Raw genomic sequence first — 14,172 nt, 5'->3', positions numbered from 1 at the left:
CTATAAAGCAGTGTTGGAATCTGACAGCCTCAACCTTATAGATCTATTTTGTAGGATGATAAGGAGGATGACTAAATGATTCACCAGGACTTTGTGTAAATATAGAAGTTGGAGATGTGCCCTGACGCACCAGCAGGTATGTAAAGAGAAGGAAAGGGAAAAAATGTAAAAGTGGAAGACGAAGGGCGAGAGATAGAGAAATCCACGGATGGAGCAGACAGAAAAGAGTTTAAATTATTCAGAGTGAATGAGAGGTATACAAATGATGAACAAAAATGAAATGTTTTTAACAAGGAATAAAGGGAGTGAGGGAAACGCAGAAAGGGAGTGAAAGTGTGAAAGCTGTCGCTCTGCAGGATACCTGGCCCCCTGTGGCCCAAGGCGAGGCCATTTAGGAACAAACCACAAAGAACGTGTCAGCAGGGGACAGGAGAATGGCAAGGTATCAAGGCTTTTGGGTGCAAAAGGGGCCCCTGCCTGTCTAAGTGTGCGTGTGTGTGTGTATATAAAACCCTGCAAAGCATGACACCTGACAGCCCTATCCTCCAGACACAAAGACATGGAAAGGGAGCGAGGGTGGGGGAGTGTTGGTTAGGTAAAGATAGAGCAAAAAGGGAGTCTGAGCTTTGAGACAGACAAGCTGCAGTAAAGAAAAGCAGAAGACACGGAGACAGTCAGTGCTGGTAAAAAGATGGAGGAGAAGAGGATTTAGTGCTATTTCTGCCAGCTCTGTAGGACTGCTGAAATAGCAGGTATACCGCAGGTAGAAACACAATCACTCCCACACACATAAGTCAGCCTCCAGCCACTCCTTCGCACTCCTCCAAATTCATGCCAATTTAAGGATAGACTCATTTCTCCTTTCTTTTTTTTGCCCTAGTTCTATCACTTTGTTCTTTTATTTATTCTTTGACAAAAAAAAATTGTCCTTGGCTCCTAATACATCCAAGAGAATACGTGCATGTGAAATATGGAGGGGGAAATCCACAGGAAGGAAATCAATAATTGAGGTAGTCACATGTTATTTGGTTTCAAAGAGTATAAAAATAAAAAAAATGGAGGAAAAAAGGTAGAAGTGGCACACAATTGCAAACCGGCCGGATTTAGCTTGTAACTACGTTCTGTTTGTGTTGCACGCATACTGTAATGTTCTGCAGTCTGTAACTATAGATGCTGCTGTCTTAGCAAATGATTCAGAATGTAAATGAAAACTTACCCACAAAGAAAACAAATGTTTACAGCTAAAATATGATACGGGAGCGGTTCTACAGAAAACACAGACTAACAAAATTGCATACAAACACGGAGCCACACACGCAAACACAGACGAGAAAAGCCATGGGTTGCATTGTGATCCAAGCGATTCGTTGTCTTACTTTTCTGGTCTTCATGCTGAGCAGAGATGTCTGAGCTCAGAGCAAATTCAGCGGCCTGGCTATACACACCTAAATCACGCTCAATAACCACGGAGGCAAAATGAAACAGGTCTCCCACTGATACGACAATGACGGCCGTGTGCGAGTGTGTGCGTGTTTGCACAAATATGCACGTACACTCAATTTCACTTTATCCGTAACTCATTCCTGAAAAGTTTATAAGGAGTTTATGTGTGAATGTGTGCATCTGTGCATGTCTGGGTAAATTCTTATACACTTGTTCAGTTTCCATCAGTTTGCGTGTGTGTGTGTCTGTGCTTGTGTGTGTGTGTGTGTGTGTGTGTGTGCATGTAATGAAGGCACTCTTCTCACCTGGCCACTGAAGCGCAGCCAGCATGACTCACTGTCGTTTTTCTCCTCTCATTCCATTTCAGCTCGGGCTCTGCAGGTTCAGAGTTCACCTCCATCCCTCTCTCTCTCTCTCTTTCTTTCTCAATCCTTCTCACACGTCCTTTTTTCCCTCTCCATTTCTCTCACACTCTTATCATCTACATTCAATCAGCCTCTTCCTCCTTCTTCTCTATACCTTTAGCTCTTTTTCCTCACTTTACTTTTCCTTCTCCCTTATGCCCGTTGAGCCACGGCCTGTCTGTCTGTCTATCAGGATATGAATAATTGAGGTGTACTGAGTCTGGTCAGCAGATGGTGAGATGGCTGTTATGGATCTATCTGTGCTCTTTAGGAATCGCTGAGTGTACGCTGACACCTGTCCAGTTAACGCCCACAGGAGCTTTACTTAAGCTCACGCCGGGCACGCCCCAAAATAAAAAATGCAGCACCTGCTCTTGTGCACGCTCACATATGCAGGTGAAGATATGCAACAGCGAACTTGTTCACTTGAAAATATGCCTGAGCACACATGAGCCCACATGTGGAAACACAAGGGAGTGTAAATACAAACAAACATGTCAGGCTGAGATCCATTCTGTTTCCATCCCTTGTTGTGCACCTGCTACAACCAAAGGACAGAGGGATTTCTCTAAAATCTCCCCACGCCTTTTCCTGTCCGTTGTGTCGTCCCCCAGCATTTATCCTCCACACCCCTCTCTCTGCTCACTCGGCCCACTCTTGATCCCTCTTCTCCCCAAGCGCCTTATAACCACACCAACCTGCTCTGTTTCTACACGCTTGACAGCACCCACAGCCTCTGTCAGCACCGCCACCGCCAACCCGCCGACCCCTTAACCCCCCCCAGACACCCCTCCCCCCCCACCCCCAAGGCTCTCACCTTAAAGCCTGAACTCTTAAAAGTCTGTGACCTCCCAGAGTCACATGAGTTAACCCAAGCTCTCTTCCACACGCACACCAGCAGCAGAATGTTGAAGTTCTACAGCGCTGCTGTTTATTTTTTTTGTCCCGTTCACACACAATTGATCTCTTGCACTCTCTCACTCCAGTTCCTCCTCATCCCTCCAACCTCACCCCCCCCCTTTTCCTGATCCTGCAACCCTTTTCAACCCCTCCGCCATCACTTCTATTCCTTCTCTCAGCTCCTCTCATCCCTCACCCTCGCCCCTTCCTCTCTTCCTAATCCCATCCGCCTCCTTCCAAACAAAAGCATTATTCTCTCACACTTAAAACAGGGGTCTTCATCACTGCTTTTAATGGCAAAAATGGGAGAAAGGCTCATAGTAATTACAACAGCAGAGACATAAAGACTAATATATAGGAGCATAGGGGCCAAACACACACTCTTCCTGGACTGTTTATGGTTTTTATATCTATATATTCCCCTGTAGTATAGCTTAGTGTTACAGGCTAGTTACGAGCCTCACGGTATCTCTAAGCATTTTGTCTGACACTTTGTTCCACCTCCTGCATAGTGGACACACAGCCTTGCTCGTCTTCTGCTCTCTTCTTCACTTCATAAAGTTCCCTTAAACGTTTGTAATACAACGCCCCAACTTGTCACCTTCCTTATCTCCTTCTCGGCAGTGTCTATGCTTACATCATGTACACAGGAAACCAGATTACTGTGAGAAATCAAGCAATAAATCTGATTTATATCCACAACAAAAGAGGGATAGCTCTAAAAACGTGCATTGAATTGGTGGGTAATCTGATTTCTGCCTGTCCCCTCACCATTTTTGGAATCAGTATTGACAGATAAAGTATTTCAGTTAACATGTTATGTAGGGAAAATAGGTTGAGTTAACCGATTTTCTTTTAATCATTTAACCAGGTGAAGAAACCCAGTTTCATTATTTAGATGACGTTCAGGAAGCCAAGTTTACTGTTGAAAGTTGGGAATAATCACATTAGTTGTAGGTGCATGTACATTTACATTCGGGAGACCAGTGTATGTGTGTGTGTGTTCTTCATTGTCTTTCATGTCTGCTACATGGCAAGGTCGGGGGGCATTAGCCTTTCTGGGACTCCATATTTTATTTGTCATAGATTAAGTGTGCATAAGAAAAAGACAAAGATAAGGATGGAGGTCAGACAGAGAAAACAGAGAAACACGACATGAGACATTGAAGTCCACAGAGAGAAAGGAGGAATATATTCAACTGAAATGAAACAACAGAAAAAAGCTGGGGCAAGAATGGCCCTTATAAAGGAATATTGTAATGTTGTTTTCTCTACACATCTGTTTGCCTTCAGAGCTCTCCTCTCCAGCAGCTGCTAACATGAGAGTGTGCATTCGCATACTGCCGCTCCATTATACATTCACATGAGCCAACCCTGATACGTCCTCGTGTTTACACCACTGGAACTAATGACACTGCTTCTGCAATCCTTCAAAATTAACCCTTCAGGTCAGCCAAACACAAACACACACACAGGCACACACATACACACCTCTTATGAACTCCTGAAGGAGAAGTTACTAAAGGAAATTAATGAGATGTATCGAATAGCACAGGGACAACACTGTGTGCCTTTTCTCTTGTTGTGTGTGTTAGAGAGGTAGTTATCAGGTTCACAAAGAGAAGTAAATTGACCACTTAGCCACTGGCTATACAAACAGATATACCTTATTGTTAAATAAGTGTGTATAGTCATACAAGTACATTGTACATTCTGTTTCTTTACATTGACACCGCAGCCCAGTCACCAGGAAAAAAATGTTGGCATTGTACGTCTCTGCAAACCATGGATACGTTAAATATGGAGCAACCGTTAATGAAAATTACAAGGTTTAATAACGAGTACAAACAGCGAGAAAGTCCACTTAGGGTGGGCTGGAGTGGTGGTGGACGGTTCAAACAAACACAGGACTTTCACCCAGGAGGCCGCTGTTCGTGTCCCGTTTGAAACCAAAAGTAATTGTTGTGTTTACGCTTGTTATGTAACGTTGTTACGCTTTCACAACATTACGCAAGAAAGTCCGCTAAGGGTGGTTGTTATTTATATACACTAGTTATGTTGTTAGGGTTGTTGCGTTATGTTACGTTGCTTCGTTACGTTGCTGCGTTACGTTGTTGCGTTGCGTTGCTGTGTTATGTTGTTGCGTTACGTTGTTGCGTTACGTTGCTGCGTTACGTTGCTGCGTTACGTTGCTGCGTTACGTTGTTGCGTTACGTTGTTGCGTTACCGTGTTGCGTTACCGTGTTGCGTTACCGTGTTGCGTTACGTTGCTGCGTTACGTTGCTGCGTTGCGTTGCTGCGTTGCGTTGCTGCGTTACGTTGCGTTGCTGCGTTACGTTGCTGCGTTGCGTTGCTGCGTTACGTTGCTGCGTTACGTTGCTGCGTTACGTTGTTGCGTTACGTTGTTGCGTTAAGTTGTTGCGTTACGTTGTTGCGTTACGTTGTTGCGTTACGTTGTTGCGTTACGTTGTTGCGTTAAGTTGTTGCGTTACGTTGTTGCGTTACGTTGTTGCGTTACGTTGTTGCGTTACGTTGTTGCGTTACGTTGCTGCGTTACGTTGCTGCGTTACGTTGCTGCGTTACGTTGCTGCATTACGTTGCTGCTTTACGTTGCTGCGTTACGTTGTTGCGTTACGTTGTTGCGTTACGTTGCGTTACCTTGTTGCGTTACCTTGGTTTGTTGCCTTGTTACGTTAACACAAACCATGATCTTTTTTTTAACCTTAACCAAGTAGTTTTGTTGCCTAAACCTAAAAAATTGTTTCCCAACGTTGACCACATGGCATTGTGCGTTTCTGCAAGGGTGATACGAGGCTGAAATTAAACATATTAATGAAACATATTTTTGGTTCAGATACGTCGACATTCAACGTATCCCGTGGTTTGCAGAAACGTACAATGCCACCATTTTTTCTGGCGACTGGGTTGGACACCGCTGTTAACACCCCGTCATGGCTACAGTTGTGGTTATCAAATTTACCTCCAGCTGTCTTGCAGCTGATACAAAATGTCCATGACATGAGATAGGATGCACTCAGATGGAAAACATGAGTCAAATATATCTGATTATCTATCAAATACAGGGTTTCCAAATCAACTGCATGGAACACAAATAAACTTGTGCACCAACAGCCCTCAAAGCATTGTTCATTTGAAAATTATCTGATATTGAACATAATTACATCTTTATTTCTCACGCAACAGAAATCCATTAAAAACCTGCTGAATTTAGTGTGTGTGTTTGAGAGAGAGAGAGAGTGCATTTCTACACAATCACGCTGCCTCACTCACACACTACCAGCGAGGTCAAGGCGGCTGTGTAGCGTGGTTAAGTTTTTCTGTGAGCGCTAGGAGTGTATTCTCCCTACAGCAGGTCTCTCCCTGCCTGCACCTTTACACCAGGAGCAGCTTAAAAAACTATGCTGAACACAGACAGGAGGCTCTGTGTGCCTGGAGGCTTGCTGCACTGAACAGGCTTCGATGGAAATAGCACTGTAGATGTCTCCACTCAGTCGGTCTTACTGGATGTTTCCTCTTTACAGGGAAAAAGATGTGACAATGTGAGGCTGATCTATGAAAGAAAAATCACTTTTATTCCATTGCATTTCATGTAAGTGTGTGTAAGTGTTGACCCGACTGATCCTTTAAAATAAAAAAAATAAAAATAAAGCACAGCATTCAGGGTGAACAGCAGACCAACATGCCTCATCCCTAAAGAGGAACTCAGAATCTCTGGATTTGGTGCAAACTGCCACTAAACAATTAACAACCTGTGAGGGAAGTTATGCCTCACTAACACATAATGAATGTTTTGAAATCAAAATATATAAATACCACGGGTGCGCCCTCTTAGTTGATTAGTCGACAAATTGGTCGACTAAGATTTCTTTAGTCAAGTAGTAATTTTTATGCTTTTTTCATGCTGACTGGTTTATTTTCAAGGAATTTATGAGCACATCTCTGGTAATCACAAGATTAAAAGTGGTGCTTGTGTGTGATTCTTTGAGGAGAAGTTCAGTTTTACAGATCCGTTAATTAAATCAACTTATATCGATTAGTCGACAATTTATATACATCGCTCAATTTAGGTTTTCTTCTGGTGAGGACTCTCTGCTCAAAAAAATGCATTTAAAGGACCAGTGTGTATGATTTAGTGACATCTAGTGGTGAGGTTGCAGATTGCAACCAATTTAAATCTTTCCTGTAGGCCAAGCATGTAGGAGAACTACGGTTGTCGACGCGAAAACAGCCCCATTAAGAGCCAGTTTTTGTAAGAGTAACGTAGGTCATTTGGAGCAGAGCCATTGCGTAGAGTGTGTGTGTACGTAAGAAGTGAGTGGTGAAGCAAGAGAGCGGCGAATGTGTGTGAAGACAAGTGGAGCAGAAGACAGAGTTAGGTCAGCTCTAAGAATATCAAATTAATTTACAGTGGAAGTTGCAGTTTGTGCGGAAATAAATGCTGCAGCTCCTCAAGACCAACAGAGGTTTCCCGTGTAATGTTTCCCGGCAGCTGAGTGGGGTGACGGGGGTTAACTCTGGAGCGATTAATGTTATCGACTTCGGCCCCAGTAGGAAAGGTTAACACAGTTGTTTGTCTGTTCTAGGCTACTGTAGAAACATGGCGGCCGGCTCTATGAAGAGGACACGCTCTGCATATAAACGGCCCATTCTAAGATAACGAAACACAATGACTCTTATTTGCAGGTGATTATACACTAAAGAAAACATACTTACTAATATTATATCCCATTTCTGCCAATAGACCCCCCCTAAATGTTACACACTGTTCCTTTTAGGACGTTCCCTCCCTGATTCTAGGAAACTATATTTGGTATGTGAAAATATCCACATAACTTGTTTGGGATGAATGTTCTTCATACGAGCAATACAGCAGCTGACATCAGCAAGGTCTCGGCTGTGTGATCCTGTTAAGATGATTTTGCACACACACACATACTGGTGCGCATAAAATGAACACACAAGGTTTATTCCAGGGTCCAGGTTGTTTTAGTTAGTACTCCTTTGGGGAGAGAGAGAAAAAGCCTGGACTGCCACACTCTCCAGTGTTTAAACAGAGCCAAAGCTCTATTCAAAAGGCAATAAACGCTCCCTTTACACGTGTGTAAAATGCCTCATAAAGACCCAAAGACCCAGAAAATGCAGGAAACAGACATTGTCATGTCCTGGATTGCTCCTGTAAGATTCATGCTATCAGTGTTGGTCTACGGAGCTTTTCATTGAATTACAGCACAGAGAACAAGGCCTTAAAATTTCCCTTTAAGTCCATTTGTGTAATAGGGCAATCATACTTCTGATAGTGTGATTCTTTCAGACAAAAAAAAAGAACAGTTCCCATTCTGATGACTTGGCACTTTCTTCTATTTCCACTCCTTTCATGTGCATGAAACTACCTGAAAGTTGAAAATAGTTCCCCCTAAAATCTGAAAAAGCCCTGAGCGTCTCCATCCTCTTAGCTCCTCCTCCCCCGTTTCATCCTAATACCTCCACTTCCCTGCATAAATGTATCATTACAGTATCATTATGTCTATGGTATCCCCCCAGCCTCCATTTACAGGGACTTAGGTACTGTGTTCTGGGGCTTACGTGGACCCATTATGTCATTAAGTCATTATGAGCGGGGACAGAGAGAAAATAATACCCATAATAGGAGCTACATTGGGCACTACTTAAGTCTATACTCTCATCCTGCCTGGCTTCCTGTCTATTTGTCTGTCTGGCTGTAGATGTTACATATATCTTCGAGTTTGAACATAAACTTCTGAAACAGTTTTTTACCCAGCATGCATATGTGTTGGCAATAATAACCGACTCACCCCAGAATTAGGATACGCTGTCCAGCCCAGTTCAGCTGTGGCCACCCGAGTGTCCATCACGGTCTCTGCAGCCAAGAAAGAAAAAGAGGTGGAGAGAGAGAGGAAGACAGCGGTTAGCCTCGGAAATGCTATTTTGAGTATCATTCCACAGAGTTGAACTGCATTCAAGCCCCAGTGATTGCTTGACACAATCATCGATGAGCAGAGAGAAGATGAATCCGTCACAGCGTTTCATCCATCACTGCTAGACTTCTGTTAAGACAAGAGACACGGAAACAAAGCTTTGGCACTTTGCTGCAAGGAATGTCTGAGAGCCTCTGTCATGCTGTTAAATGCTGAGCTTTGTGTTGCGTTCTCTGTGTGACAGCGTGAAACTACAGTGTGTGCATCCTGCCTTTGTTTGTGTGCGTGCATGTATTTGCACGACATGCAGTCATTTGTGGAGAAAAAAAACGAGGGGATATTTTTGTATTTGTCTGTGTGCACATGAGAAACACTATGCATGTGGTCGTGTGTGAGAGCTGAACTTTGTCACATTGTTTACCCAAAGAAAGCGTCACAGATGCAGAGGGAGACCTCCAAGGCCATGGCCATGGCACTTTGTTTACTACTAGTAAAGGGACCAAATTATTGTTTTGCAAGTCACAAGTAAGTCTCAAGTCTTTGCACTCAAGTCCCAAGTCAAGACAGGTAAGTCCCAAGTCAAGTCCCAAGTTAAGACAGGCAAGTAAAGGGTCAAGTCCCAAGTAAAGACAGGCAAGTCCCAAGTCAAGTCCCAAGTCAAGTCCCAAGTCAAGTCCCAAGTCAAGACAGGCAAGTAACGAGTCAAGTCCCAAGTCAAGACAAGCAAGTCCCAAGTCAAGTCCCAAGTCAAGACAGACAAGTCCCAAGTCAAGTCCCAAGTCAAGACAGGCAAGTCCCAAGTCAATTCCCAAGTCAACTCCCAAGTCTAGACAGGCAAGTCCCAAGTCAAGTCCCGAGTTAAGACAGACAGGTCCCAAGTCAAGTCCTAAGTCAAGACAGGCAAGTCCCAAGTCAAGTCCCAAGTCAAGACAGGCAAGTAACGAGTCAAGTCCCAAGTCAAGACAGACAAGTCCCAAGTCAAGTCCCAAGTCAAGACAGGCAAGTCCCGAGTCAAGACAGGCAAGTCTCAAGTCAATTCCCAAGTCAACTCCCAAGTCTAGACAGGCAAGTCCCAAGTCAAGTCCCGAGTCAAGACAGACAGGTCCCAAGTCAAGTCCCAAGTCAAGACAGGCAAGTCCCAAGTCAAGTCCCAAGTCAAGACAGGCAAGTAACGAGTCAAGTCCCAAGGCAAGACAGACAAGTCCCAAGTCAAGTCCCAAGTCAAGACAGGCAAGTCCCGAGTCAAGACAGGCAAGTCTCAAGTCAATTCCCAAGACAAAACCCCAAGTCAAGACAGGCAAGTCCCAAGTCAAGTCCCGAGTCAAGACAGACAAGTCCCGAGTCAAGTCCCAAGTCAAGACAGACAAGGTCAAGTCAAGTCCCAAGTCAAGACAGGCAAGTCCCAAGTCAAGTCCCAAGTCAAGTCCCAAGTCAAGTCCCAAGTTAAGACAGGCAAGTAAAGGGTCAAGTCCCAAGTAAAGACAGGCAAGTCCCAAGTCAAGTCCCAAGTCAAGTCCCAAGTCAAGACAGGCAAGTAACGAGTCAAGTCCCAAGTCAAGACAAGCAAGTCCCAAGTCAAGTCCCAAGTCAAGACAGGCAAGTCCCAAGTCAAGTCCCAAGTCAAGACAGGCAAGTCCCAAGTCAATTCCCAAGTCAACTCCCAAGTCTAGACAGGCAAGTCCCAAGTCAAGTCCCGAGTTAAGACAGACAGGTCCCAAGTCAAGTCCCAAGTCAAGACAGGCAAGTCCCAAGTCAAGTCCCAAGTCAAGACAGGCAAGTAACGAGTCAAGTCCCAAGTCAAGACAGACAAGTCCCAAGTCAAGTCCCAAGTCAAGACAGGCAAGTCCCGAGTCAAGACAGGCAAGTCTCAAGTCAATTCCCAAGTCAACTCCCAAGTCTAGACAGGCAAGTCCCAAGTCAAGTCCCGAGTCAAGACAGACAGGTCCCAAGTCAAGTCCCAAGTCAAGACAGGCAAGTCCCAAGTCAAGTCCCAAGTCAAGACAGGCAAGTAACGAGTCAAGTCCCAAGGCAAGACAGACAAGTCCCAAGTCAAGTCCCAAGTCAAGACAGGCAAGTCCCGAGTCAAGACAGGCAAGTCTCAAGTCAATTCCCAAGACAAAACCCCAAGTCAAGACAGGCAAGTCCCAAGTCAAGTCCCGAGTCAAGACAGACAAGTCCCGAGTCAAGTCCCAAGTCAAGACAGACAAGGTCAAGTCAAGTCCCAAGTCAAGACAGGCAAGTCCTGAGTAAAGTCCCATCAAGACTGACAAGTTCCAAGTCCTTAACTTTGAGGTTTGAGTCCTAAACAAGTCATTATGCGCTCTTCACCAAATGTGATGCCATTTTATCAACAGGGTAATAATATATTAAATTTACAAAAATCATGAATGCTTTTTAGAATTTGTATTTATTTGTCACAACAAGTTTGTTAAAACAAGTGTGACTGAACTAATCATGAAAAAGATCTGGGGACTTAACTGTCGACCTGCTGGGAATGAACAGTGTTAACGTTAGTTGACTCAGGAAATGAAGGGAAATTAAGTGATTCGTGGCACACATTTGTTAAATAACATATTTTTTTTAATCTTTGGTCTTGGGGGAGGATGTCAAATAATTTCAAGTCAAAAGGCTCAAGTCCAAGTGAAGTCATGAGTCACTGGTGCAAGTCCAAGTCAAGTTGCATGTCTTTTTTTTATTTTGTCAAGTCAAGTCTAAAGTCATCAAATTTGTGACTCGAGTCCAAGTCATGTGACTCAAATCCACACTCTGGTACTCTTTGTCAGTCAACCCACAGTTATGAAACACAGACATTCCCAAAGCATGCAGTGTATGTGAGAGCTCTAATGAGAAGGACAAAGATGTCTTGTGTTTCTCTGTGATTTTCTGAGCATTTGCACAAAACCTCAAGATGCACCTTAGATACTGTAACTATACGGTGCGCTGCTTGCAAGCAAAAATGAGACAATAAAATCTTAGAACCTCAGAAAGGAAAATCTGCCATAGGGGAACAGTTCAGGGAATATTTTGAATTTATCTATCTCACTTTGGACTTGTATTACACAAGGTGTCTTATCTGGTCCCATATCTATGAAATATAAGACAAAGATTACCTCTTGCTAATCCTCAGTGACACATCGTAGACAAATAAGTCTGGCAGCTCACCCAAGAAGTTTGTCAGCCCCGTTTTGATTAATATCTGCCTTGTTGGCACGCTGAAAACTGGAAACCCGATATAGCTCCAGGAGAGAGGAGAGAAGTATGACAGTTATTCTCTCTCTCACACACACACGCACAGATTTATAGAGTGATGGACTGGATGACACGTTGGCCTTAGCAGTGTAATGATAGATTCATAATTTCCCCAGTAACAGACAGTTTATTCTCTGGTCTAAACCTTCCATCTTACGGAGAGTGAACCGGGGCATATTTCACGCGGTTTTGATGTCCCCTGCCAACATGCCTTCGATTGTGTTTGTTGTGGCAGAGGAGACAGACAGAGGATTGAATGGTATGTCTGGGTGATGATCTGTAGTAGATAAACAGGGTGTGTGTGTGTGTGGGGATTTTTCAGAGGAACTGCGGTTGCCGTGTGTCTTCGACTTGGACATCTTCCACCATCACAGCAAAAACGGTTGGCTAGCGACGCCCACACGTGTTGTTGATAAGGGAGAAATCTCACTCCGACTGAATGCAAAGACACAACCGGCAGACGCCGTGCTCGTTCAAGAAGAGGTTCAGCACCCTCCCTTTACCTACTCCTCCACAGGAAGCACACACCGGCAGCTGTTGCTTATTTGGAATCTGACTGAACTTGCGGGTGATTTAGAAATCATTCCAAATGATAGAGCACTCGAAGCCCGCCGTCTTCTGCGGTTCAAGTGGTCTTGGTAAAAAACAAGTACACAGAGGATGAGTGACAAGCCACCGGTAGGAAAGAAAGAGGCCTTTCATTCTCAATCTCCACTTACTGGGAGAAACTGTCCTCAGACATGAAACCAATTAGCCCAGGTAATTCGGCTGCACACACACACAAGCACTCACACAGATACACATTAAGCCACACACGTGCTGCACACACACACACATTCAGTAGCCAACTCAGAGAGCAATTTTCTGTGTACACCTACAGTGACAGGCTTGTTCACACCCGGCTTCCATCAGAGTATTTCAATTTCCCTAAGATCAGCCTTGCCTTGTCTCGTTTCCACAGCCAGCCAGCCAGCCAGCTCCAGCCTGCCTGCCCGCCTGCATGACTTGCTGTCAGCTGGGGAGATAGGAGCATGAAACAGCCCTCAGCGCCAGCCAGCGTTGTGGGGACTGCCAACCCTTTCTCAGGGGAAATCACAGAAGCTTTAGTCAAATCACACAGGCACTTGGTAGGCCATTTTCCATTTCCTTTTAAAAGGAGAGGAGGGAGGGGGATGGAAGGAGGCGCAAGATGGCGAGGGTAGGAGACAAAAAAAAGGTCAAAGGCCCTTGGGAGGGGCGGATGAGCCGTGTCATGTGACCTAATGTCTACCATTAGCAGAATACCAGAGTAGCAGATGAGTAAATGGGGTATGCTAAGTGGTTATTAGCAACAGGGTGGGGCTCGCACACCTGTCCACTGGCACAGGGGATTTGGAGAAAATGTCCCTTGTGTATGAGTGTGAGTTTTAAATGAGCTGTTATGTGGACCATTCAACCATTTAATCATAAGTGGATTTGAAGAGTTTCATTTTAAAACAAGCTGCAACCCACATTAATTAGAGAAGCCGGCACTTTCAAAATTACAAGGGGCACATTTTGGTTTACTACTAAAATTATAAATCATCCTGTGACTTTAGCTGATGAAACAATTAGGTTTCGGAGGAACTAATCATTTTATATATATATATATATTTATATATATATATATATATATAAATATATATATATATATATATATAAATATAAATATATATATATATATATATATATATATATATATATATATATATATATATATATATATATATATATATTTATATATATATATATATATAAATATTTAATATATATAATATTTAATTGCGATTAATCGTATGATTGTCCATAGTTCATTGCGATTAATCGCAAATTAATGTATATATTTATTATTGGAAATTAATTAACAACACAAAACAATGACAAATATTGTCCATAAACCTTCACAGGTACTGCATTTAGCATAAAAAATATGCTCAAATCATAACATGGCAAACTCAAAGCCCAACAGACAACAATAGCTGTCAGTGTGCTGACTTGACTCTGACTTGCCCCAAACTGCATGTGATTATCATAAAGTGGGCATGTCTGTAAAGGGGAGACTCGTGGGTACCCATTGAACCCATTATCATTCACATATCTTCAGAGGTCAGAGGTCAAGGGGCTCCTTTGAAAATGGCCATGACAGTTTTTCCTCACCAAAATTTTGCGCAAGTTTGGAGCGTTATTTAACCTCCTTTACC

The 14,172-nt window shown here is 43.6% G+C and overlaps 1 protein-coding gene across 3 annotated transcripts in view; it reads right to left on the bottom strand.

Annotated features, from left to right (window-relative positions):
• The window catches only part of LOC119498363 (ephrin type-B receptor 1-B), a 168,563-nt gene that overhangs the window by 106,384 nt on the left and 48,007 nt on the right, over positions 1-14,172 (bottom strand). For all 3 annotated transcript variants that reach the window (XR_005209107.1, XM_037787193.1, XM_037787194.1), the window contains exon 2: positions 8,582-8,646. Coding sequence is in view for 2 of the 3 variants with exons in the window: in XM_037787193.1 (XP_037643121.1) it covers positions 8,582-8,646 (65 nt within the window). In the remaining variant the exon portion in view is untranslated. The remainder of the gene's footprint in view (positions 1-8,581; positions 8,647-14,172) is intronic.

Source organism: Sebastes umbrosus, chromosome 12, assembly GCF_015220745.1.
Source record: "Sebastes umbrosus isolate fSebUmb1 chromosome 12, fSebUmb1.pri, whole genome shotgun sequence".
NCBI classification, from domain to species: Eukaryota; Metazoa; Chordata; class Actinopteri; order Perciformes; family Sebastidae; genus Sebastes; species Sebastes umbrosus.
Note: the sequence above shows the minus strand (reverse complement) of the source record. Positions and strands in the feature narration are given on the sequence as shown.